At 42.9% G+C, this 27281-nt stretch overlaps 1 protein-coding gene and 1 non-coding gene across 6 annotated transcripts; both read right to left on the reverse strand.

Moving 5' to 3' along the window:
• Window positions 1–952: 952 nt before the first annotated feature.
• On the reverse strand, window positions 953–25359 carry ZCCHC8 (zinc finger CCHC-type containing 8). 5 transcript variants are annotated; one of them, XM_049619422.1, is made up of 14 exons: window positions 24759–25359; window positions 23261–23301; window positions 19588–19662; window positions 17649–17754; window positions 16326–16403; window positions 12940–13043; window positions 12757–12822; window positions 12114–12174; window positions 11499–11641; window positions 11042–11184; window positions 8041–8162; window positions 5859–5945; window positions 5479–5596; window positions 953–2357 (listed from the first exon to the last, which is right to left on the reverse strand). In XM_049619422.1, exons 1-14 carry the CDS (start codon window positions 24957–24959, stop codon window positions 1573–1575), a joined length of 2130 nt encoding a protein of 709 aa, XP_049475379.1. In that variant the 5' UTR covers window positions 24960–25359; the 3' UTR covers window positions 953–1572. The 5 variants fall into 5 exon arrangements, with proteins under 5 accessions (XP_049475379.1, XP_049475382.1, XP_049475380.1 ...); XM_049619425.1 differs by lacking the exons at window positions 23261–23301; window positions 24759–25359 and adding exons at window positions 22311–22423; window positions 23665–24747; XM_049619423.1 differs by lacking the exon at window positions 24759–25359 and adding an exon at window positions 22311–22423 and having other exon boundaries at window positions 23261–24747.
• Window positions 18786–18920, reverse strand: LOC125914956 (small nucleolar RNA SNORA9). The gene has a single exon (XR_007455507.1). It is a non-coding gene; the product is annotated as a small nucleolar RNA SNORA9 (small nucleolar RNA).
• Window positions 25360–27281: the final 1922 nt, after the last annotated feature.

The following is a 27281-nucleotide window of genomic DNA, read 5'->3' on the forward strand; positions in this document are numbered from 1 at the left end:
CCAAAACACCTTAACATGAGATCTGTGGCTCCTGCTAAGGAGAGAACGGCTAGGTATCTCTGGTGTTCCGGTGTGGTACTTACGGGGGCACTTAGCTACTTCTAGGATTCGGGGAAGACGCGGGTCCTTAGCTGAAGACCACTTCTATGCTGACAAGTCCCTGTAACCCTCAAGGCCACCGGTTTCCTCTTACATACTTAAGTGGTGATATAATACATTTACTTGACAGAAAGAGAGTAAGATAACGTATATAAAAGCACTATGTAAACTTTCTTACGTATTTCAACACAGAGAAAGAAGCCAAAAAGGACTTAACATTTTACTCAATTTCTAGCATGTTCTGTGAGGGGCTTGAAAATAAGCTGTCCTTTTCATACGATTGTCTTTCCCTTTATTCTTTATAGAAGAGTAAATTTGGTTATTCAAGTCCTCAAAATGAAAAGGAAATCTGGAATGGTCCAGAATGGCTGTAGTTGGCTCCCTCTGCTGGCCTGAGAGCAAGATCACACTACCTGAGACTAAAAGTTCAAGATCAGCTGTGTGTTTATTTTCAGGGATGCGACTGTAACAATGTGATGACATTCCATTTAGATACAAAAAAAACCCATAATTCATCTCCATGTTATATATCTGACAATTAAAAGCAATTTGTTTATGTCTATTTTTTTATTTTTAAGCATTAATTATCTTAAGGTTCAAATTTAGAAAGTTATTTTTGTACAAAGGCTAGCTGCCCTCATTTTTTTTTTTTTTTTTCCCAAAATAAGTACTTTAAAAGATTTTGCTGTCTCTATAGTTAAGGCTGAAATAACACTGAAAACACTCAAACTTGCATTCTCCTAGATTTTCTTTGCTACCACTAATTTTTGCAACCACATAATTTACTTCCAAACTTACAACGTCGGGTACACTAACTGTGAATCACTTTTTTTGTATTCAGAGTCTTAGATTGTGTATATGAAAGCTAATTTATTAAACCTTTGTACACAAAGATGAACGCACCTGTATAGCAAACTTATATGAAGAATGAAGTTACAAAAAAAGTAAAAGTGTTATTAAAATTGATGTGTGTAAATCACTTACAAAAATACCCCAAATGGGATAAAGCTGCTCATCCCTGATTTTTCTCATTTGGTTGTCAGAGTTGAAATATGCATTTAAAATGGTTAGTTTTTTTTCTTTTTAAAAAGTGATATATTAAACTTATATACAGGATAATTAGCAAAATGTAGAAAGGGAAATCAATGTACAAAAGACAGATAAAAACCATCACTCCTGACAGACACTCACGACCCAAAAGTAGTATAAACCTTAACGAACTATCTCTAAACCAGCTCGGACTTACATCCCGTCCCCGCAAGTTTTTAGCAATGAGAATAAAATATAGTAAACCAGCAAGCCCGGTCTTTCTGTTCTTTAAAATAGGCCCGACTTAAGGCCACAATTAAGCCTTGGATAGATTTTTAAACACGGGAGGGACAAACAGGAAAACAATCTCATCTCCATTTGGTACTAATGAACAGAACACAAAGTTATAGATAATTAAATAGCTCGTGGCGCTAGGTCAAGGAGTTATTCAGAAGCCTTTTTGTTTTTCTGCTGGTTTCGGGGCGAGTTCTTTAACAAGTTTCTTATCCTGAGGTACATTCCAGTGGATTCTGCCATGTTCTCAAATTCAAATGGCGTTATTCCAGTTGCAAACTTGCTCATGTCAGGTACAGGACTATGAACTTTAGTGGCTGCCGAAGGACTGGAGTCCACATGAAGGAGCTTCTGACTGCCTCCATTACTAATGTCACAGTTCGACACAACGTTGCCGTTATCAAGAAGGGCATCATCTTTAGGGTCCGTCTGAATAGACTCTTCCTTTTCCTTCTGGCAAAGCAATGTCGGCTCAGAGTCTGGGCTCAGAGAATGTTCAACTTCCGACTTTTCTGTACAAGTGTCTGGTACCTCGGGCTCATCAGGCATCTGCTTTTCAGAGGGTTTTCCCTCTGGGACAGGGAGGTCTAGCTCATTTGGACAAGGCGAAGAGGCAACCGAATTCCCAGTTAAAGGTGTGTCCACGGGAATATCGGAATCACTGTTCACGCTCTCGGCCTGCTCGAGGGCCGCCCATATCCGCCTCTGCTGCTCTTCAAGTTCTTCCAGGGTCAGTGAGTCCTCATCCATAGCTGCCGACGCTGTCCTGGTCTGGGGTGAGTCGCTGGGAGTCAGCGGCGGGGTGCCCTTGGGGAGCGGAGGGGTGAAGATGGGCGGCGGAGTCCCCTGGGGCAGAGGAGGGGGAGTGCCAGGGGGCGGCGGTGGCTGAAACTGGAAAGCTTCGCCGCTGGGAGAGCCGTGAGGGACCTCCGCATCTGAAAGAAAAAAGTTGTGATACTTCCAGCTGTCACAGCAGTTGGTGTCTGAACTCAGGTGTGCCCGGAGAGTCAATGGCCAGAGATCACCGGCTGGAGAGGGGACGCCCTGGAGGCTCCATAACCACCAGCACCTGGAAAAGAACGCCCGCAGGGAGCGCCACAGGCTCTTCCGGCACCAGGAGCTTGAAGGAAACGGGAAATCCACCCGTTGGCCCCATGCAGCGTTTCAGAGTGAGGGGACAGAGAGTCGGCCTCCGTGCCGGAGGCGTGAGTGGTCCCCAGGCTGTCTGCGGGAGCTGCAGAACGGGGTTCCTGGGAAAGTGTGGTGGGACAACGACTGGAAACGCTGCTGGCGGGGCTGCTGAAGGAGACAAAACTGAGGAGACGGGGTGGGGTACACTCTGGCTTATTCCCCAGTTCTGCACCTCTGGTCCTGCCTGCCTGCCTCAACTGCGGGTTCGTGTAGCTCACGGGTCAATGGTCATCACCACCTGTATGTCCCAGACGTAACAGATCCGAACTTTTCCTCGAATCCGGACTCCGCTCCTTCATGCTGTTCCCACTATGGTGCCACCAGTGGTATCTGGCTGAAGTCGCCCACACGGAACCTGCTAATCGCCAGAGAGGCCCTCGTCTCCCTCTGCACCCTGCCCCCAGTCCTCGGCTCCCTGGGGCCTACTCTCTCTGGCAGGCCGTCGCAGCCAAGACCTTATTTCAGGAATCCTGGCATCGTCTGTGCTTTGGACTCCTCTTCCTTATATCCATTCTCCAAACTACTATCTTTGTGAAGCATGAGTCTGGGCCCATTAACCTTCCCACCTCGTTAGAAACCTTCAGTGCTTTCCATCAGGACAAAGGCTGATCTGATCTCCTCTGTGCCTCACAAGGCCCTCTATGACCACGAATTTGCCTCCTTGCACCACGTTATTTCTTCTGCCAGGCTGAAACCCCAGGTGTCACTCTGCTTTTGGACCAGTGTGCCGTGATGTCTCACGCGTCTGCATCTGCATTTCCCATGGACTCAAATGTCCTCACCCTGCTCATCTCCATGGTAAATCCCTGAATTTATCCCTCCGGACGCAGCTCAAAGTCCTTCTTGGTCGGGGTCTATGACCTCATCCAGCACAGCTGCTTGGTTTGTCCCCTCTGACACTAAAATACGTGTAACCAGCTCTGGGGCTCTGTATGGATCACCACAGGTCACCACATTTATATTAAAATGGGGTTTATACCTCTGCACTCCCTAGGTGACGCAGTTTCCACACAGAGTGGAAACTAAGGGCGGCAGTTGTGTCTCATGAATCTTCCTATCCTCAGGGTCTAGTAGAGGTATCCAAAACAGCACAGGTTTTAAAAATTAGGCAAATTCAAAAAAATATACTTAAGAAAAGGGTGGGGGGAGCCTGGGTGGCTCAATCAGTTAAGCATCCAACCCTTAGATTTCAGCTCAGGTCATAATCACGTGATTCGTATTTGAGCACTGCTTCGGGCAAAATAAAAAAGTGAGAATGGACACTGATGTCAGGCTGTAGGTACTAAAAGCCTGGCGTGTGAACTCTGGCATCAAGAACTCCTATGGCTGAGGGGCGCCTGGGTGGCTCAGTCGGTTAAGTGGCCGACTTCGGCTCAGGTCACGATCTCGCGGTCCGTGAGTTCGAGCCCCGTGTCGGGCTCTGTGCTGACGGCTCAGAGCCTGGAGCCTGTTTCGGATTCTGTGTCTCCCTCTCTCTGACCCTCCCCCGTTCGTGCTCTGTCTCTCCCTGTCTCAAAAATAAGTAAAACGTTAAAAAAAAAAAAAAAAAAAAAAGAACTCCTATGGCTGAGACTAAGCAAAGTAAAAAATTGGGGAAAACGGTTTGGGGGGCTTTGATTTTGGATTTTAAGGGGATTTAATCTGTGACCTTTAAATTTTCTCTGGTAAGGATGAGGCTCCATAGCTCAGGGGTTAGAGCACTGGTCTTGTAAATTTTCTCTGGGAATCTGAAAATAAGACAGGTGAATCCCTCACAATCAAATCAGGGCAATTTACATTAGTAGATAGCATTTATTATTAAGGTATCTACATTCATTTTATCTTCTTTTTCCTTTTTTTTAAAGTTTATTTATTTATTCTGAGAGAGGGAGAGAGCGAGCGAGCACGTGTGCAGGAGGGGCAGAGAAAGAGAGAGAGAGAAAATTCAGCGCAGAGCCCAATGCGGGTCTCCTGCACATGAACTGTGAGGTCATGCCCTGAGCCAAAACCAAGAGTCGGACACTTGACAGACTGAGCCACCCAGGTGCCCCAACATTCACTGTATCTTAATGTTGCCATTCAACCTCACTTCAAAACATGTGCCAGCTATAAGGACCAAAGTGGCTGGTCATATTTTAGGGTGGAAGGTAGAGCAAGGGATGAGTTTTCAGTCTGCGACTCAGAGCAGCTTTGGAATTTATCAAGTTAACATAAAGTTCTGATTCATTCCAGAGCTTTCTGGGGGCAACATCTAAACTACACCCCAGCAGTCCCAAGGGGAAGCCCAAAGGAAGCGTGGACAGTTCTAGGGGTGGGGGACTCGGAAAGGTGCGTGCATGACTCTCCTGACCCACTGCTGACATGCTGAGAAGGGCTGTCACAGTGCTGCATGGCCACCACTTCCATGGTTAAGCCCAGAGGATTAAGAGAATAAAAAGCCAGAGGAGTATCAGAGGGCAGGTCCTTTGTTCCACTGTGCATTTCCAGGGGGGCAGATATTCCTCATGGCCCTTCTTCCCTGGGAAAGCCTGGCTCAGCTCTGCCCTTCCTCCTCTTGGGATAGAGCTGCCGAAGCGGGACACTCTCCACCGCCTGTCCCAGGGCCCTGCCCCCATCCGAGGGCCCGGTCCGGATCAGGACCACTGGGACTGGGCGGCAAGGGTCGCCTGACTCAGGAACTCAGTTAACCGGCCGGCACGGCCCTCACACCAAGCTGTCTCCCACCTTACCTTTTATCAGTACGAGGGGGTGTCACTCTCGTCTCCAAGGACAGAATCAAAGCATTTCATTAGTGCTCAAACCGGCCCAGCCTTCCTCCTGGAACTCAGGAGCGTGCTTGATCCCTCTACCTTCTCGGTGAGATTGAGACCGCAGGAGGAGACCCACCTGAGTCGAGCTCCATGTCCGCAGGGGAGGCTGCTGAGCTGCTCTCCTTCCTCTGCTTCTTTGGACTGCTTGGGCTGGACTGGGATGAAGACCTCTTGCCGCCAGACCTCACGCTCGGCTGATGGAGGGGCCGAGCCAAGCACAAGTTAACGGGGCAGAAGGAGGAGACTCCAGTCCTTCCCTTCCACCCCGCAGAAAACCAATGTGGAGCAAAGCGTAGGTACATGGTGAATGCAGCTGCCCTTTTCCTTTGGATGCATCAGAAGGCACAGAGTGCTTTCGAAGCAAAGCCAAAGAGCAAGAAGACGCTGATGAGTTACAAAAGTCCACCAACAAAAGGCAGTCAATTTTTATCAACCTCACCCTGAGAAGCTATTTACCGCTTGGAAGTTAGAAGTCAGGTAATTGGCAAACACGTCCTTCTGCTGACACGCCTGCATCGGTATGGACCCAAACATCCTCCATTCCTAATGGTGAGAAGACAAGGAAAAAAAACAAGCCTGTATTTGGAAAACATCATACTTTGACATTCTGTAAAATGGAGGTCTCAAATTACATTTCCTTTTCTGGGGAATTAACGAAAAGGATGGTGCACTGAAGGAAAAACAAAACAAAACAAAAAACCCAGCCACCCAACCCTGCCGGCAACATGATCAGAAGCGAACACTAAAAGCTTACTTGACAAAATCACTTGGCCCCAAAAGGTTCCACCCACTACAAGCAGAAGCTGTACGCAGTGACGAGCGGACTCTCTCCCGGCCTCCCTCTCCCCGTCCTTGCACGCACTGGCCCGGCTTACGGGGCCCCTCAAGGCTCACCTCTCCTACCACTTTCCAGCTTCTGTTCTTTCCCTTTCCAAACCCGGCATTCACCTTTAAGGTTCAACATCCCTTCCCTCTCTCTCATCTCTATGAGCACGTGCAATAGGGGTTCTCAAGAAGAATCATTTGGGGCTCCTGTCAAACCTCCAGATTCCAGGGTCAAGTCAGTTAAGTCTAAGGGTGGGACTCAAGAATGTGCATTTCCGGGGTGCCTGGGTGGCTCAGTTGGTTGAACGATCGGCTCTTGATTTCAGCTCAGGTCATGATCCCGGGTTGTAGGATCGAGCCCCGTGTTGGGCTCTGCACTGAGTGTGGAGCCTGCTTAAGATTCCCTCGCCCTCTCTATCCCTTTCCCTAGTCACACCCACTCTCTCTAAAATTAAAAAAAAAAAAAAAAAAAGGGCACGCGTGGGTGGCTCAGTCAGTTGAGCGTCCAACTTTGGCGGAGGTCATCTCATAGTTCACGGGTTCAAGTCCACGTCAGATTCCCTCTCTCTCTCTGCCCCTCTTCCCCCCCTCAAAAATAAACAAACTTAAAAAGGGATGCCTTGGTAGCTCAGTTGGTTAAATGTCTGACTCTTGATCTTGGTTCAGGTCATGATCTTGCAGCTTGTGAGTTTGAGCCCCATGTCAGGCTCAGTGATGCTGGTACAGTGCTGCTTGGGATTTTCTCTCTCTCTTGCTCTCTCTCTCAAAATAAACTTTAAAAATATAATAATAATAATAATAATAATAATAATAGAAAAATTAAAACAAAAAAAAAAGGCATACTTCTACCGAGCATTTCCCAGAGGACTCTGAGGTCGGCTGGTACTAGGACCATTTCCAGAGGCACTGATGGTTTGTGCCATGCAGTTTGGCTCTTAATTAATTACACGCTTGTCTTCATATCTGTTCACTAGACTCTAAGTTCGGACCTTTGGTTTCTTTGCTTCCCAGTTTCTACGGATACCTAAAAATGCATTTTTTTATGCAACCACCACACCAGGTGCCTAGGTGGCTCAGTCGGTTTATGCATCTGACTTTGGCTCAGGTCATGACCTCATGGTTCACGAGTTCGAGCCCTGTGTCAGGCTCTTCGCTGACAGTGCAAAGCCTGCTTGGGATTCTTGCACTCCTTCCTCTGCCCCTCCCAGGCTTGGGCACGCACACAGGCGCGCTCTCGCTCTCTCACGATATAAATAAATAAACTTAAAATACAACCACACCATCACCACAACAGGTCATTGTTGAGTCTTGAAATAGAAGATGAAAGTTGGAAAAGATTAAGTAAATGCAGGAACCATTCTCATATGGAATGAGAAATTTTACTTTGGAATGAAAAAAGCGGAAAAGGAATTATAGGATAGGAAAAGGAGTTATATTAACTTAGATTTATTAAAGGCATAAATTTACTTCCCAAGTAATTCCAAACAACTTACAATACTGCCTCAGAACCATCCCATGTTTTTAAAGCATAATTTTAGAACAGTTTTAGATTTACAGAATTTAATCATTTTAACTCCTTTTCGTAGGGCATAAATCAGAAAAAAAAACTTTTGAATGAACACAAGGTATCACTTAAAATTCTAGACAACGTATAGGAAGTTACAAAGCTGAACAAGTGACACATTTACTTCTTCATGTCACAGTAACTGCTACATAAGCTAACGATCCTTTTTTTTTTTTTATAAGCTAACAATTCTTAACAATCCTTACAATAATGTCATATCCCATAAGAATGAAAACACGGTATACTTACATCTGGAATTCCTCTGGGAGTAGATATATTAAAACCTGGGTAGTTTACCAATTTCGAGAGATCGTAAGTGACACTTTTATTCTGTTGTGCTTCTCCAGCTTCTGCTTCCCCATCAGCACCATCTGTCAGAGACCATCAGAAGGTTAACATTGCTAGATGCCAATATAAATCCCTCTCCGGACCAAAAGTACACTAGGAAAGTACTTATATTCAAGGCAACAGAATTATTCTGAGAATAATTATTCTGAGAATGGCTTCAATCACAATGTTTAGATTAGAAACTTTTAAACAATGTGGAGAGAATACTTTGATAGTAAATGAATACTGAAAATCTTGGAAACCTGGGTTCTTCCATGGGTTTCTTAGAAGTCTAGTGTGTGCTGACCCAATGACCTGCCTGATGCTCTATTCTGATGTCTTCACTTAACAAACATTTCTCTAAGTCTTATTATGTACCAGATTATGTTTTAAATGGCCTGTAAGTATTAACTCTGGTAATCTTCATCACAACCTTAAGAGGTATGTACTACTTTACAAAACCACTTTACAGATGAGAGAAGGATACTTGGGAAACACTTTACTACCTTGAAAACTACTAAGTAAATCATACGTTTTTATTTTGCCGGTCCTATGGTGTCTATATACGTAAGGTAATGAAACGGTTTATGAGAAGTTTCTCTTTATAGAAGTATTCTAGCTAATAAGAAGTATTAAAAGAATGAGTATATAACCATTTTGCAACCCATCATTAGCAAGTATAGATAGGCAACGACCACCAGTGACTGATTCCATCACAATAAAGACAGGGACAGAGGAACATGCTAAAATAACACACCACGGAGATGCATCAGCAAAATCTCGAAAACCCGAAAGGACAAAATGTGGCTTTGTTAAAAACAAGGAAGGGTATCTATAGATTAAAAAAGGCTTAGGATGGCTCAGCCAATTGAAATACATCCAAAAGACTTCAACCATCCACAACGTTTATCCAAAGAATCTCTAATCAAACAAACTAAAAAAGAGAGACAACTTGAGAAAACAACAGAAATTCAAGCACCTACAGAAAACTTGAATGCCTGCATGACTTGGGGATATATTAAAAGGGCTGTCCTAAATACCTCTTTGGCACTAACTGAAAAGGAGTAGCTTGGTGAATTTTTAAAAATGTTTTTAGGGGCGCCTGGGTGGCTCAGTCGGTTGAGCACCCGATTTCGGCTCAGGTCGATCTCACCATTCGTGAGTTTGAGCCCCGCGTCAGGCTCTATGCTGACAGCTCAGAGCCTGGACCTAGTTTGGATTCTATGTCTCCCTCTCTCTTTGCCCCTCCCCTGCTTGTGCTCTGACTCTCTCTCTCTCTCAAAAATAAATAAACATTAAAAAAAAAAAAAGTTAAAAAAAAATTTTAAAAAATAAAAAAATAAAAATATTTTTAAATATCTAGGTAATATAGAGAAATATTTTCATTTTTAAAAGATTTAGGGGATTAGAGATAAACTATAATCTCAAGGCCAATCCTCTTTCTTTCCCCGGGGGGAACCACTGTTGAGTCTGCTGTATGGGTGAAGACTTTTTTAAAAAGTATTTATTTAACATCTACCACATTGCGGGTACCGTGCTATATGCCAGGGGATATACTGGTGAATAAAATATGAATGGTTTTAGCAATTACAAACCTGACTGTCTAGCTAGGAAAATAGAAGTAGAGAAATAGAACAGAGAAATAAATATATAGGGCATGAAAGAAACAGACAGGGTCCAGTGATAAAAGACTGGCAGGCCAATAAGAGATATACTTAAATAAGGTGATCAGGAAAGGCTTCAATGAGTCTGAATCGAAAATCTAACTGGAGGGTGCCTCAGTCAGTTAAATGTCCAACTTCAGCTCAGGTCATGATCTCCCAGTTTGTGAGTTCGAGCCTCACATCAGGTTCTCTGCTGTCAGCCAGGAGCCTGCTATGGATCCTCTGTCCCCCCTCTCTCTGCTACCTGCTAATGCTCTCTCTCTCTCTCTCTCAAAATAAACGTTAAAAAAAATACTTTTGGGGTGCCTGGATGACTCGGTTAAGCGTCTGACTTCGGCTCAGGTCATGATCTCACGGTTCGTGGGTTTGAGCCCTGCATCAAGGTCTGTGCTGACAGCTCAGAGCCTGGAGCCCGCTTCGGATTCCGTGTTTCCCTCTCTCTCTGCCCCTCCCCACTCATGCTCTGACTCCCTCTTTCTCTCTCTCAAAAATAAAGAGACATTAAAAAAAAAACCAAAACACTTATAAATCAGTCCTCAGAAAAAACATAGAGCACTGTTTCATCCAAGTGGGATTCTCTGAATGACATGATAGGTATGTTGGGCAGAAACTCAGCATTGCACAGAGAGTTTGTCATGTCAGCTCACAGATGCACTCTCCTCCTTAGTTACCACAGGGATCCCACAGCCCAGATCTACCACGGTTTAGTTAGCCATTCTTCTTTAGAGCCTTAATGTTGCTTTCAATTTCTCACTATCATATTCAATGCTACAAAAACACATACACATATTTTCCTTGTGCACATGTGTGATTATTCCTCTACAGCAGATACCTAAGAGAGGGGTTCTAGATTACGAGAGGATTTATGTATCCTGTATTTTAGGTCTCCTGGCATTCACTGATGAATAGATTTCTGTTACCACTTCCGAGCAAGGCAAGAGCTTACGAGGACCAGCTGGAGAGCTGATTCTTTGGCCTGCATAGTCAAATATCTGGAGCAGGTCCAGATAACCAACCATCTGGTAATTCTTGAGGTTTTAGTTCCTTCTTTGTAAAACGAAGGAAACACCATTGTGATAGTTTTTAGTTCCCTCAGCACACACTGATCAAGCCAGCCATTCCTATCAGATATTACTGTAGCTCTCTCAGTACACACACGTGCACGTGCGCGCGCGCGCACACACACACACACACACTCTCTCTCTCTCTCTCTCTCACAGTAACACTTGGGCCGACTTATCTAACTTCACGTACTATACCTTTCCCATCATAGAGCGCAAGCCCGGAGCCCTCCAGCTCGGCCTCCTTGAGCCACCCCGGCGGATACCCCAGCTGGCGCATTCGATATATAAAAGGCGGAAGGCTCTTGTCTGTCACGCCCAATGCATCCTGAAGTTCCTCGCTATGTAAAAACAAAAGAGGAATAAGAAAATACCGTATTCTTGTTTGGATTAAAACACATACCGTCCCCGATGTGTTAAAACAACTCCGTGTCATAGGTTCCACACAGTGACCCGGTGCTTAACAGATACACGGTTGAGATTGCAGTGAAAGTTTCTGAACGAACAGATGCGCATTATCTAGGCGCTGCCAGAGCAGACCTACACACCGACCACCGCCCTCCGGATCACACCGACCATCACCCTCTGGATACACAGAACGTTCCAAATACTGATGAAGCCGAAATGACGTTCTCCACTAAAATGACAGAGGTACCTAATGACTCCCGGCTTGAATCTTCCAAATCTCTCCTCCACCTCTTCCGCGTGGTATCGCTGCTGAAAATTCTGACTGTTTGTCTCACTGCAGGCGTCCAGATACGCTTTTCTTTTTTCACTTATCCGAGCAGCATTCCGAGGCTGGAGCATAACGCAGTTGAGAAAAATGGTAACGAGCAGTTTAGAAGTACTTCAGAAATTAAATGAAACTAAACACTCTGTTTCAGGTCAAGCAAACAGACTATTCCAGTTTTAATGTGTAACAAGTATAAAAGACAGTGTAAATATTAGAAAAATACAGCAAGGAAGAGAAGCAGTCATTTTAATTTCTTATCACCTATTATCTTAACCTAAAATCAAGTTTTTAGAATCAACTCTAAAAATTAACTCTCATATGTCATTCATCTCAAATACAGAATACTGTAACGAGTTATCAGTTTTAAAAATCCAATGTCTTAAAATTTAAGTACAAACTTGAAAAGCTTTCAAATTCAAGGACCGAAAGAAAGTTATCGCAGCTAGCTTCTTCATCTCACACAATGCCAGAAATGTGCTGAAAACATTAGAAAGCTCTAATTCAAAGATTTTTTTTTTTTATAGGAGAAAAATTTACCATTGGGCAATCTTTCATTTGATGTTCTTCAGAACCACAATTGAAACAGTGAGGCTTTGGCCTATTTGGTCAAAAAACAAAGATTTGCATAATGTAAATTAGACATAAAAGCAAATCAATACAATCATGACAGCAAAGTGTATCAGAGAGAAAGAAAGCACGCAGATCACAGATTACAAACATCTGCAACAGTGAGTACGCTTTCACCTCCTGTACTCAGTGGTTTAAACAAACAGTACTTTTATCCGAGTCTTTTAACCAAGAACCCTTATGTTCCCAACTAATCTGTCACCTCTGGGTTTTGTCAGTGGTTAATAACAGAAGAACCGAGGCAAACAGATTGTATTTCCTTTAGGTGACTCAGGAAGGGGCAGATGGTTATAAGACAGCAACCAAACTGACAGCAACAATGACACTTTCCACCCACCCAAGCATATCAGGCGTGAACCAATGAATTCCAATAAACAGATGACTAATTTAAACATTTAATATGTCTACATATTAAAATTCTAGCTCAATCTATAACTTCTTTATAGTAAGCCAGCAATAAAGAATATTAATTTTTCAAGCTAAAAGAGTTTATGGTTTTGGTTAAAAAAGTTTTAAAAAGAAGAAGGAAACAAAAACAACTCCCCACACAAACCTTTTTGCCTTTACTTGTATTTCTTGCCCTTCTAGAGAAACAATGTGGCTGAAGACTTGCTGGTACCTTTAGTGAATTTTATTAAGGAACAGTTATCATAGTCTGCAAAATTTGGTAAATTTTTTTAAAAGGTGAACTTAATGGCAAGATGCATAAAAGATCTTCATTCACTATGTAGGATACTTAGGTATTTCCCATCCTTCGGTAAGCTGAGGGTTTTCATTTAGAAGCGGTTGCCCCAATTTATCAAGGCAAAAATTAGTAAAATACAGGACACTTCCTACAACCTGCAGAAAACAAGTCAAAAAATATTGCTATTTAAGCAGGAAAAAAAGACATTAAATAATGTAAGACTATGATTAATTGTTTTAACGCTTTAATTTTGGAGGAAATGATTAGAAGTCATACTCAACTCCCTAAAGGAGCCAGACTTGGAGGTGCAGGTAAAAAGCTCCATCTTTAAATGCCCCTGTGTCGCCGAGGTCACAGTTTCCCTCTCCAGGAGATGGTGACCGTCAGCTGCACTCTCCTCAGACTTCAATCACCCGTCTCCTCGCTTCCCTTGGCAGCAAGACAATGCAGAAAAGTATTTACTATTTCCTTCCCCTCCCGCTCACTCTTTTCCTTCCTCTCCAATTCGGGGGGGGGGAGGAATTCATACAGAAAAGTCGAGAAAATGCTACAGTGAACACCCAGGTATGTACTTACTCTCTTAGATCCAACAATTGTGGATACCTTACGTGCACCCACACGCACACACACACACACACAGGTACACGCGCACACTTACGTTTTGCTGAGCCACCGGGAGAGAGCAAGCCACCACCATCATCTTAGTCTAAGCCATTATTGTCTCTCGCCTGAGATTAATATGGTAACTTCCTAACCGGCTTCCAGCTTCTACACATAACCAGCGACAGACTATTTTCGTGACGCTTCATCCCTAAACACTTCAGGATGGGTCTTCTGAGCACAAGAACATTCTCCTACAAGCCACAATACCACTGTCACACCTAAGAAAGTTAATAAATTCGTAACACCATCTATACCCATTCTGTACTCAGTTCTCCCAACTGGTCCCAAGATGCCTTTTCTAGGCTTTATTTTTTTTCCAAGCAAGAACTTAAGGTTCACATGTTGCATTTAGATGGCGTTGATTTAATCTCTTTTCCTCTAAACCAGCACCCCCACTTTTTTCCTCAGATGGCCCTGCCATTCTCTCTTGAACATCTCCAGAAAGGCTTCTGCCTCCTTCATGGTGCTAAGCTCCCCCATGGGCCCCATGCAGCCAAATTCAGTGGACGGCTCAGTCTTCACCTTAACCTGTCAGCAACGACGGACACAGGTCAGCCACTTCTTCTGGCTTCCGGGACACCATTCTCTCAGTGTTCTTCCTACCTTGCTGACCAATCCTTCTCATCTCTCCATCTTCTGTGAGACTCGGTCCAGTCCCCCTCTCTACCTGCACTCTTGAGGTGATTCGTCCAGGCCCATGGTATGAAGTATGAGTATATGGGACACCCCAAATATCCGGTTCTGCCTCAACTCCAATCTTGTAGATTCAAGTGCCAACAGACAGGTTTCCAGGACATGCAGACTCACCTATTTAAAACTGAACCAGATTCCCATTCCACTCCGAAGCTGCGCCTCCCACCAGTTTTTCCCATCACAGGAAAGGGAAGGACCTCATTCTAGCTGCTCAGACCAAAAACCCGCATCATTTTGACGACTCCCTCGCTTTTGTGTTCTATGCGTCCAATTCGTCAACACATTTGGTCAGTTCTACCTTCAAGGTAGATCCAGCTTCTAACCACTGCTCACGTCCAGCCCTGGTCTTCTAGACTGACCTGCCATCTTCTCTCACCTGAGATCAACAGAGTCACTTAGCCAGTTTCCAGCTTCCACATGTAACCAGCTACACACTGTTCTCCACAGAGAAGCCAGCTCTTTTAAAAATTCAAGTCGTATCATGTCACATTTCTACCTAAAATCCTCCAGGGACTTCTCATCTCAGAGTAACACCCAAAGCCCTTACTGTTGCTTAGGAGGCAATATAAAGATTTCGATCTGCTCCAGAATCAGAAGGCCTGGATTCACGCCCTGGCTTTGTCACTTACGAGCTAAGGGACTCAGGGCAAGTTACTTAGCTCTCCACATCTGTTTCCTCATCTGTAAAAAGAGAATACTAGTAGTACCTTCACGAGCATATCTGTAATGAGCTTCGAACAGTACCTGGTAAATAGTGAGCAACACGTCAGTGTGCCCTTCTGACCCAGGGCTTTCCACTCACTGTTCCTACTGCCTGGAGTCTGGAACACTCTTCACCGCATGATGGCTCACTCCCTCAATTTATTCTGTTATCAGCTCAGAGAGGCTGTCGCTATCTACTCACCATACAAACCAAATGCCCCACAGTTACCCTCTAAATCCTTAGCCTCACCTATTTTCTTGCCCCACTAGAATGCAATTCAATGAGAGCAGAGACTTTGCCCTTTTTTTTCGTTGCTGTCTCTGGAACCCAGAAGGGTCCCTGACAAGAGAACATTCTATATTTATTAGTATTTATTAAAGAAGTAAATTAATAATACACAATAGTCCCACTTTCCAGGCAGGTACCACTCTCTAGCCCAGAACCCTAGAGTTTAGAAGGGACATGAAGAGTTACATAGTTCAAATTCTTTCTTTAAAGCGCTTTGATAGCATCTCAGTCTTTGACTTCTTTGGGTAATGTGGAATTCGCTTTTCTTAAACGAGTCCGACCACTTCGTATTCACATCTCTGACAGAAGTTTGCACTGAAGGCTGAGTTGCACTGTGCCTGCTTGCGGTCCACGCAGTCGCTGGTCCCGGTCCTCCCGCCCGGCACCACACAGAGTGATCTAACATGACGCCTCGATCACATCTGCAGAGACACGCTATCCCCTGTCAATCTCTGCAGTAAGGCTGTGGGCCCTTCACGGTCCCAGCGGCCCCACGTCCTTAAGATTGTGGTAGGTCAATGGGGCACGTCACTCCCTACACATGAAAACTAGTCTGCCTCGAACAGAATCCGGGATTTCATCATCATCTTAAAAAAACCGAAGTTGCAAAATCATACCGCTACATCGCACTGACACGGTGGAATTCCGCACAGGTACCAAAAGGCCTAAGGGTAGGCTCATCCCTGTTATGCCTCTTCGATTTTTCACCTGCCATTTGAGTTTGTCAACATTTTTAATCTCCTATCTGCCATCTGTTACATTGCTTACTTATCCTTCCCCATCTGTACGTGCAACAAGCACGCGCTCCAGATCATCATCCGCGTTCATGAAACGCACTTGCAAAAAAAGTTCGCCAGGACAAAAATAAAGTCCTCCAACGTCTGTCTATCGTGTATCCAGTAATTATTAGAAAGTGAACCATATCATCTAGAGGCTGAAGCCTAAACTGTTGCTTGTAACAGTTTCATGAAAGGGTGGTGATCATCTGATGACACATGGCTATGCCACCTTATCATTTCAATGCCACCCAAATGACACAGGATAGAAAACATGTTTTTGCAGGATTCAAAACTAAAATGTCCAAACTTACACTAAAAGCTTCCTTGTTGTTTTTAATGGCACACGATTCTTCCACTTTATGGTCCTCTTCTAGCATAACACTAGATGGCTAACACAAAGAAAAACAGTTATAGAAGGTAACCAATTTTTAACTAGTTCAAATTTCAAATATTAGAAATTTAAACACACCCCTTTATTTTCTAATACATACCACTAAGGTATATAAAGTTCTGAATTCAACACTGTCACAATTACGGTAAGTTTGAAAGCTAGGGAGGTTTGTGAAATAAATTTCACAAGAGGGAGAATTTAAAAATTATAAAAGATACAAAAGACAGCACCTTCTGAAGCATTAGTGTAGACTATGACTTTTGTGTTACTGAGTATTAATTCATGTATTAAATTGAACGAATTAAATATTTAAACTCTCAACGCTGAAATTGACAAAGTAGACGATCTGAAAACCAGATAACCAGAAAGACTAAAACATTTATGATTTTACATTAGTGGTCAATACTGATGATAGAACTCTCATAGACCTCCCTCCACTACAAAATTCTGAAGTGCTCCTTGAATCAAAACTCCTTGTATGGTTTTTATTGTTAAATGTATTTTGTTTCTTAAATCTTTAAAAATTGTGTAAGAGATGTAAAAACTCAAGGTGATAAAAATTTAATTACTCAGAATTCTCTGTTCTCCCAATTCTCAGGATACACAGCTAACAACCCTTATTTGACAGACTCTACTTACCATAACTTTTAATTAAAAAAAAAAAAAAAGCCCAGAAATCATAATTCTGATTTTTTAAAATATAAATTCACGCTCTGATATTCACGTAGTGAAATTTCTCAGATTTCTTTGGGCATGCTATTGATTTTTTCCAATAAGCAGAGGGGAAAATAGGATAGCAGGTTGGTTTTAGAGAAAAATAATTCATCTTTTATAAACTCCGGAAATACAGATTTTTTTTTTCTGCCTTAAAATTAATTTTCTGCCTCAAACCACGTGTCCAAGTGAGGAAATGGGGGGGGGGTGTAAAAGACTAATTTTGAGTGTAGCCAGGTCTAGGACTCCCCCGAGAAAAGGAGCCACAATACAAAGGAATCGCCTGTGGCTGTACTGGTCAGACCAATGAAGGAAGCCCAGTTGAAGGATGGGAGGTGAACAGTTTTAACAAGCCTGTTTTTTCTTTTTTTAGTTGTACTTGACATACAATGTTATATTAGTTTCAGGTGTAGGACACAGTGGTTGCACTTAGTCATTTTCACGAGGGTACAAGAGGATCCCTGTGGCCTAACAGACGGCAGTGAAAAGCATAACCTGTTAATCTTAAAGTCTCTTAAGTTTGAAATACCTGGGGCAAAAGATTAAAGGAAGTCTTTTCCACATCATTTTTCTGCTGTTCCTCAAATCTTTTTACTAAATTTGACACAAATTCCTCTATTTCTTGATGGTATTGCCTGCATGAGAGGACACAACAGTCAGAATGCAGAGTGAGACACTGAATAGACTGAAATCTTATGCATTATTAGAAGATGTCAGGAGTAAATGCCGTTAATTTGATTTTCAGAGGTTTATCAAATCACTGACTCTGTAACACTCAGGAAACTATTCCTCAGAAAAAGAAATATACATTGTTGCCGAGTTAACATAATGATTATGGGAACCTAAGGTAGTGCTAGGCATGTAACAGTGGCAAATATTTGTGCTGAGAATAAGTGGATTTTATTTATAAATTTTACATAGTTAAATTTTGAATACATAATCTATATAAAACATGGTTCAAAATCCAAAAGAAGTAAAGGGGTTACATAATGAAAAGCTTCCTTCCTGGTCTGTGCCCCAGCCACCTTCTCTGCAATGAAAAGACAGCCAGTACATTCTTCCTATCTTCCTCCCAGAGACTCCCTATCCACACAGAAGGAAATACTATATGAATGTTAAACTGGGAAAAAAACAAAAAAAACCCAAAACACCAAAATGCAATGGAAACACAAAATGAAGCAGAGAAACTACTGAGGTCTACTTTCTCCAGCTTCCCAGGTCAAGAACCGCTTTCCTCAACTATTTGTTAACGCTCGGTTCAGGAGGGGCCGCGGAACCCAGCTTGGCCGCAGTGGGGCAGCCATCTTGCTCTTCACCAGACTTGATCTTTCAGGTCTCTTTAGCTCTGACACTCCAAGATCTCTGCAGGCAAAATGGCAGACACGTGGTGCAGAAATGAGATTGCCAAGGGCTGGAGTGGACGCGGATTCAAATCCAATGATGATGACAGTGCTCACGCCCAGCTGTGCCCAGCACCTTGCTACTGCCACCCTCACCATCCAGCGTCCCCACCCCTGAGAGCGGCAGGTTCCACCTAGGCAGAGATAGGTAGGTGATGGGCCTGCCACACAGCTAACACTCTAACTAACATATGCTGTTACCTTCTTTACCTTGCCTAGTATGCAAGATAACGATTATGATTCAGTGACTCAGGAGAGGGGCAAGCAACTGTCTGAAATGTCTACGACCACGCTCTGCGGAAGGGACAGGGCAAAGTCTCAAAACATTTCAGAACGTTCTGGCAAGCACTGGAGGAATACACTGAGTCACCCTAGACCCAATCATGCTGGAAGGTCTGCAAAGGTCTAATTCTCTTTCACACATTCACCCAAACACAAAATTATGTGGGTAAGCTTTGAAGACAACCAACAGAGTAAACCCAGTTATCTGATTCTGGGGGAGAAACGACTAACATTACTTATCGGTGTGGTACCAGTTGTTATTTTTATTAGAGGCTATTGGGCTCTTATAGGTACTCACTTAACTACCTACGAAGTGGTTACTATTAGCATCTGTTTTCCAGTGAGGAAACTGATATGCAGACAGGTTGTGACCTGCCCAGGCTCACATATGTACAAAGTTAGGGCCCAGATTCAAATTCATGTTTATAGACTCTAATGTCCTTGCTCTTAGAGTGCCTGGTTGGTTCAGTTGGCTGAGGTCATGGTCTCCTGGTTCATGAGTTCGAACCCCACATGGGGTGAGCTCGAGCCCTGCTTCAGGCTCCACGTTGATGGTGCAGAACCTGAGTGGGATTCTTTCTCTCTGCCCCTCATTCCCTTGTGCCCGCTCGCTCTCTCTCTCTCTCAAAAAAACAAAACCAGAAAACAAAAAAGCCCCACGATTCCCTAAATTTTAAGTAAAAGAATAAAAATGGAGTAAGTACAAATAAATACAGCATACTAACGGAAGATGTTGTTTCATTAACACATTAACTCATTATATGTAGAAAGGGGAAAGTTACTTACTTTGAAATAACATTGTTCATAAAGAGAATCTGTAATAAAGGTCCATCTAACTTAGTATCGTTCACCAATATTCCACTAAAACAGAAATTAAAAGTCTTAGAAGATATTAGAGTAAAACGCGTACATGTATATATAAACACATAACTTTTGTAATTCTTAAGTACCAAAGATTATAGAATATTTTACAAATAAGATCAAGAACCACCAATAACTCTTGTTTTCTCAAGTAAAATCCAAGTGTTCATCAAATTTTACCTAGTTTAATGGTTTTACACAGAGATATCCCTTACATATTTTAAAAAATATTTCACAAAAACGGAGTGCGTGGGTGGCTCAGTCAGTTGAGCATCCGACTCTTGATTTCAGCTCAGGTCATGATCCCAGGGTTGTGGGATTGAGCCCCACATGGGGCTCTGTGCTAAGCGTAGAGCCTGCTTGAGATTTTCTCTTTGCCCCTCCCTTGTTCCTGCTCTCTCTCTCTCCAAAAATAAAATCTTTAAAAAAAGTTTTTTAAATATTTCACAAAAAAATTAAAACTACACTTAATCTTCCAGTTTTCAACCAAAACATTTATCTAATGGATCATTTCTTTACAAGCCGGGGCAAGGGAGGGTCGGAATAAACCAGCAGGTTATAAGAATATATTTCTAAAAAATCAGAGTGAATTTAGCTTAGTAATATACAAGGAAACACTTCAGCCTCTTCGAGGGCAGAGCACATTCCATTATTCCAAATCCCGGATTCTAAAGCAGAAATGTAAAAAGTATATTGTTCTTGTTCCTGGATTTGATTTTCAATTACTGCCAAAAAAAAAAAAAAAAAAAAAGAGAGAGAGCGAGAGAGAGGATGTGGCTCTGGCTGTAAAATCTGCACAATGCACAATATCCAATGTCCCGGTGGTAATCTGGACCAGCTGACTCTCAGATTCCTCCTCTGCCCACCTGCCTCCTATTCCTTTACCTGTGCAGCATGTGAAATAAATCAGTCTATATTTGGAATTGCTCAGATCAAGAAACAAAAGTAAAATATGAAGAAGTTCAGAAGTTTGCTTGAATTTGCACGAATTTCTCTTTTTAAGAATACATGATGGTTTTTAAAAACCACACACGATTGCATAACTCCTTGACTGGAGTCCAAGCACAATCAGCTATAAAGACATTCAGTTGGGGAAATATGAATATGGACTGAGCTGGGAATGTTATTAAGAAAATCATACCAGTTACTGTGATAGTTGTGTTGTGATTATGCATGAGAAAGTCTTGTTTCTAAAAAGTTACATGTTGAAATATTTAGAGTACAATGTATATATGTGATGAGAAGCAAATATGGCAAAATATTAACTGTTAAATCTAAGTGATGAAAACGTGAGTGGTTAATTGCACTGTTCCTTTTCCATACATTTGAAATTTTTCATAATATAAAGCAAAAAATAATATTTACCAGACAAAAAGGAAACTTCTGATCATGACAGTTCCAAAAATAAGGATTAAACCAAGAGACTTGGGGTACAAAATTTATCTAAATAATTTTATTTCTTTTTGTTTCTAAGTTTTCTGTAGCATGCTTTATCAGTATGACATCACGAAGAGCACAAATTCTAAAAGAAAAATTTTAATTTATTCCTTTTTTAGGGTACTAATGCTTGCCTTGTGTATTGGCAAAGCCTATGATGCTATAATCATTTAAACTCAGGTGATTATAACCCTTTTGTAAATAAATATTTGTTTAAATTATCAACTCTAAAGTGTGCTTACCTATCTTTGAATATTAAAAACAAATGGGGCACCTGGGTGGCTCAGTTGGTTGTGTCCGACTTCAGCTCAGGTCATGATCTCACAGTTCCTGAGTTCAAGCCCCACACTGGGTTTTCTGCAGCCAGCAGAGAGCCAGCCCGCTTCAGATCCTCTGTCCCTTTCTCTCTCTGCCCCTCCCTCGCTCACTCACACCCTCTCTCAAAAATGAATAAACATTAGGGGCGCCTGGGTGGTTTAGTCTATTAAATGCCCAACTTCAGCTCAGGTCATGATCTCCTGGTCCGTGAGTTCGAGCCCCACACGGGGCTCTGTGCTGACAGCTCAAAACCTGAAGCCTGCTTCAGATTCTGTGTCTCCCTCGTTCTCTGCCCCTCCCCTGCTCACACTCTGTCTCTCACAATCAAAAATGAATATTTAAAATTTTTTTTTAAATAAACATTAAAACATATTTAAAAAATTATGATTTTCAGGCACCTGGGTGGCTCAGTCAGTTAAACATCTGACTCTTGATCCCAACTGTCATGATCTCACAGTTTGTGAGCTCGAGCCCTTCATCGGGCTCTGCGCTGACAGCATGGAGCCTGCTTGGAATTCTCTCTCCTCTCTCTGCCCCTACCCCACATGTGCTCTCTCTCTCTCTCAAAATAAACTTAAATTTTTTTTTTAAATTATGATTTTCGAGGAATCCCAGTGATACTCAACACATTTAATATCAAAGCAACAGCGAGTTTAGATCCACAAAGTGTGCTCACATAGAGGGAGGAAGGTAGGGCATGGGGAGCTTTCCAAAATACATCTGAATTCTGAAATTTTAAACCTTTAGTCACCAATGTAGCTGGTTACTTCAGCTGGTACCAGAAACAAAAAAGTGCATGTACCATTGCATCAAGGCACCCCAAATTGTGAAACTTGACAACACGATTCCCCATGATAAATATGTACTTAGACAAATATTTTAGATTTACTGACCTGTTAAATTTTTTTAAGAGACACCAGCATTTAATCTTCTATCTGCTAAAGTCAGAGGTCTGAATGCAAACCTACTCACTGTACTTTCTTCAAAAGCACACTTATGTCTCTTTCTAAAATGAAATCGTGCATCATTCCTATTTATGAACATACTTTAACTGCATAAGTAAATTTTCAGCTGCAGCAATACTGTAATCTTAACTGACGTCCCAGAAACGTTTGTGGAGTAAGAACGGCTAGCTCGGCAAACCGGCTTGTTTGAAACATTAAGTCAAAATTTTTTGGATGTGCTTCACAAATATTTTTACCCATTAAATCAGCTTAAAAGTTATTCAGGTGAGCGCCTGGGTGGCTCAGTCGTTAAGCATCTGACTTCGGCTCAGGGCACGATCTCACAGTTCATGAGTTCGAGTTCCATACTGGGTGAGCTCGAGGCCCGCTTCGGTTGAACGTGAGCACCAGCTTGGGGTGAGCTCGAGCCCCACTGCAGGTAAAACATTGAGTCCCACTTCTCTCTCTCTGCCCCTCGATCACTTGCGCCTACTGTCTTTCTTTCTCTCTCTCTCTCTCCAAAAAGAAAGAAAGAAAGAAAGAAAGAAAGAAAGAAAGAAAGAAAGAAACATACATCCAAATCTTAAAAAAAAAAAAGTTATTCAGGTATATAACATGACTCAGTATTTGTATATGTTGTGAAATGACCACCGCAATAAATCCAGTTAACATCCCCCCAAAATAACAAATTCGTTAAAAATTCAATGCAGTTGTGAGATTTCAAGTTTTATCCCCAGAAATTAAATTAAAAATAAAGCATCATTACTGATTTCTTCGGAGTACACTGAAAAATAATACAAAAATCCTAAATACTCCTTTTACAAAGAAATTATAGCTAAATATTAACAACAGGATAAAAAAATAAAAGACAACAATAGTGTAATTGCAGTATCTCATACCTCGGTCGAGTCAGAATGTTCAATTTTCTTTTAAGTTCTTGATGTTATTACTCGTTAAGGAATACAAGCCCTCATCAAACAACATCATAAATAACATAAACCTTTAACTACTCACTCTCACTTTTGGCGTCAGAATGTTAATATCAAAAGACCTGCAAATAATCTCGAGAATGACACACTTAACCCAGCTCCTGTTCAGTTGCAGGGATAGGCGTTTAACCCCCAACATTAAAATAGTTTTTTCATCTCTTCCAACAAGGTCATATAGTTCAAAAGCCACTGACAGACCTAACAGACCGAACCAAAAATGTTATTCAAACAACCGCACCCCATCAGAAGTTAAACAGCAATTCACTTAAGAAAGAGCAGCATGATAAGCGACAAAGTAAGTACAGTAAAACAACCTGCTAAGGAAGGAAAACTCTAGGATGGAAACTATGGATGTTCACAGTACAGTCCTTTCAACTTCTCTGTATTTCGAAGTTTTACATATTAAAACGGAGAGGGGAAAAAGCATCACGAAACAAAAAAATCGGACTTCAAAACCCTTCAAAAAAGAAGGGGGCGCCTGGGTGGCTCAGTTGTTTAAGTGACCGACTTAGCTCAGGTCGTGATGTCACAGTTCGCGAGTTCCAGCCCCGCAGGGGGCTCTGTGCTGACAGCTCAGAGCCTGGAGCCTGTTTTGGATTTTGTGTCTCCCTCCCTCTCTGCCCTTCACCCGCTCACACTCTGTCAAAGATAAACAAACATTAAAAAAAAAAAAAAAAAACTTCAAAAATGATTTACCAACCGCTTTCAGGGTTTCAATTGAACTGAAATCATCGGCATAGAATTAAAAAAAAAAAACAACCCACCTGTAAGAATATAAATAAACATACTGGCAAATCTTGCCAGAAAAGCTGTAATCATGTAACGAAGGCAAACGGAAACTTGGCGCGTTTTTCCCAAACCTTTGCGACGGCACCTTCACCACGGAAAAGTCGAAGAACTTTAAAATGAATCCCCAATCTTAATCAGGCAATTAACCATGTCTCTGTGCATGCCTCACATCCTTGAACCCCCAACTCTACATCCTAGGACCACTAGCTTCTGCCCCGCCCGAAAAAACAGACCCACGCTAAGGGGCTGAGTAATCCGGTTACCTCCTAATACATGGCTGCATGAATTTAAGCTTGGCCGCCAAAAATAAAATCGGATGACGACTTTCGAGAAGAGGAGAGAAGCGGTAACCAGTCTGTAATGTAGCAGTCTGAAAAAAAGCCCTAAACACCAGCTCCAGCTTGGGGGACGGGAAGAGCGAGTGAAGTCCAGGACACGGAACCCAGAAGAGGAGAGGCTGGCGCCGAGGCCCCCGGTGCTGCTTACGCAAGCGAACCCTCGACTCTCAGCCCTCAGGGAGATTATTCGGAATTCTGGCCCCCCTGGAATTTCCGCCCGCGCCTTCCAGGGCTCGCCGCCCACCGCACGCCGGTGACCGGGCCCAGCGAGCGGGAAGGATATTCTCGGCGCGGAGCTGCTCGATGGTTTCCTCGCACTGCCGAAGCCGCTCCCGCAGCTCCGCGTCGCCGACCCCATTCTCGTCCTCCTCGTCGCCGTCGTCATCCTTGAAGCGAGTGTGAACGGGCTTCGGAATGGATTCCTCTGGGTGGTCAAACGCCTCGAACAGCTCTAGGTCGCCAAAATCCACCTCCGCCGCCATCTTGGGCTGTGGGAAAGAGTCGAGAAGAGGCGGAGCCGGCCGCCGGACCGGGGGCGAAGGTTGTAGGGCGGCACCGCTCGCTGGGGCTCCGGGCCGCGCTTAGCCACCCGGTAGGGTTTTCTCCAAACACAGGCCGCGAAGCTGCACAAAGGGCGGGCCAGTCCCGAGAGACTACAACTCCCAGAGTACAGTGGCGTCTCTCAGAGTCACTTCCGAGGTTGCTCGGGAGCGTGGCATGCTGGGACATGTGGTTTCTAAGCGACTGTTAACTCATTGTTTGCATTGCATACTGGGATTGGTCCTTTTCAAGCGTGCCGAAAGCCTGGCTAGATCAGAATGTGTTAAAACAGCGTATGTTGTCCGTGTGCTGCATCTGAGGCTGAAAAATCAGAGCGCGACGCTTGTCTCATCACGGGTTCTGGTGTGCGTGCTAAATTGCAACAAAAGAAGAAGGGACTCTCTAGTTGTGCCACAGATTACCTTTGTGATCTTGGACAAACTGCTTCAGTTTATTGGGCTTGTTGCACTTTTTCATGAAAAACGAGCTAATCATTAGACTGATTTAGATTACTCTGTTGCGGCTTTCGGTGGTTTCTCTAGTTCAATGACTCATTCATTCAATAACATTTATTTACCACGTTCAATGTGCCTGGTACAGGTCCAGAACTTGAGGATGAAGAGTGAGTAAAATAGAGAAGTTCCTGCTCTAGTGGAGCCTCTATGGGCTAACAAAAGAAACAAAAAAATAACCCTAAATGGCCCCGCCCTTGGAGGTAGATGTTGATGAGTAGTCCTCGTTTTTTAAAAATATGTGAAATAAAAACAAAGTTATAGATATCTAACGATTTACTTTGACAGAATCTGTGAGAATCAGTGAATGGACCAATTTACATTTGAACTGAACCATTGTTAGAAAGGCAGAATTGATGGCGAGATTATGGCGGATGGATTTAAGATCACCCTCCTTGGAAGAAATCACATGTGAAATGCAAAGAATGGAGCAAGAGGAGACAAGTACAATTAGGTCCGGATTCACAGACCCAGTTGAGGTTCCTCTCTTTCCACTCCCAAAATTGGGAAGTCATTTCAACATTTTAAACAGGTAGTGTGTTTGTGACCTGCAAATTTTCATTAAAAATTGTTTTTTTAATGTTTATTCTTGAGAGAGAGTGAACGGAGAAGGGGCAGAGAGACAGGATCCAAAGCGGGCTCCGCGCTACTAGCAGAGAGCCTGATGTGGAAGTCAAACTCATGAAGCATAAGATCATGACCTGAGCCAAAGTTGGAGGCTTAACTTACTGAGCCACCCAGTCACACTGAAAATTTTCATTTTGATAAGATGGTCTTGACTGCATGGTAGAAAAAGGATCAAAGCTCCAGCAAAAGTAAAATACTGAGTCTAGCAGATAGATTGATAGATTTTTGTAGTGGGGTAGTGTCAATAGTGGTGGAGAATTGATGTTTAGAAGTAGAAAATGTTAAAGTTTATTTGAGAGGGGGGGAGGGAGGGAGTGGAGGGGGGAGAGAGAGAGTGTGTGTGTGTGTGTGTGTGAGTGTGTGTGTGTGTGTGTGTGTGTGTGTGTGTGTGTGTCAGTGGGGGAGGGGCAGAGAGAGGAAGAGAGAATCCCAAGCAGGCTTCACATAGTCAGCACAGAGCAGGATGTGGGGCTTGAACTCACAAATTGTGAGATCATGACCTGAACCAAGAAATCAAGTCAGATGCTTAACCAATGGAGCTACCCAGGTGCCCCAGAAGTAGAAAATATTTAGAACATAAAATTAAAGCATCAGAAGTAATTGAAAGGTTGAATACAGGGAATGAGAGAAAAGGGTTCATGAATAGTTCTCAGGATTGACTCAAGAAACTGGTTGAGTAAGTAATTGATCATTTGAGATAGCAATGGATTCGGACCAGGTTTAATAGCAATAAAGGAAGGTATGTGGTACCTTGAGGCAATTTTATTCTCAGAGGCCATAGAGAAGCAACTGGATTGGTGAAGGAAATTTTTCAAGCATTTTGGTTACACATTCTTATATTGAAGGAAAAATTTGAGCCCCAGTGGAAGAGCAGCTGAATTTTTGAGTAAAGTTCCAAGAAAAAAGTCCAAACTAGAGGATACCACTTGGCTGGCCCACATTTTCAAGGACAGTAAATATAACTGTGGTAAAGGATGAGATTGCTTAAGGAAGAATACAGTGAGAAGAGTCTACGAGTCTTGGGAGACTGGAAGGACTGGGACTGAGGATGAGACTACAGAAATTGCTGAATGGCTAGAGTGAGAGAACTAGGAGTGGGTCCAATGGAAATTATATAGATCCTAA

This window comes from Panthera uncia, assembly GCF_023721935.1.
Source record: "Panthera uncia isolate 11264 chromosome D3 unlocalized genomic scaffold, Puncia_PCG_1.0 HiC_scaffold_8, whole genome shotgun sequence".
Lineage (NCBI taxonomy): Eukaryota > Metazoa > Chordata > Mammalia > Carnivora > Felidae > Panthera > Panthera uncia.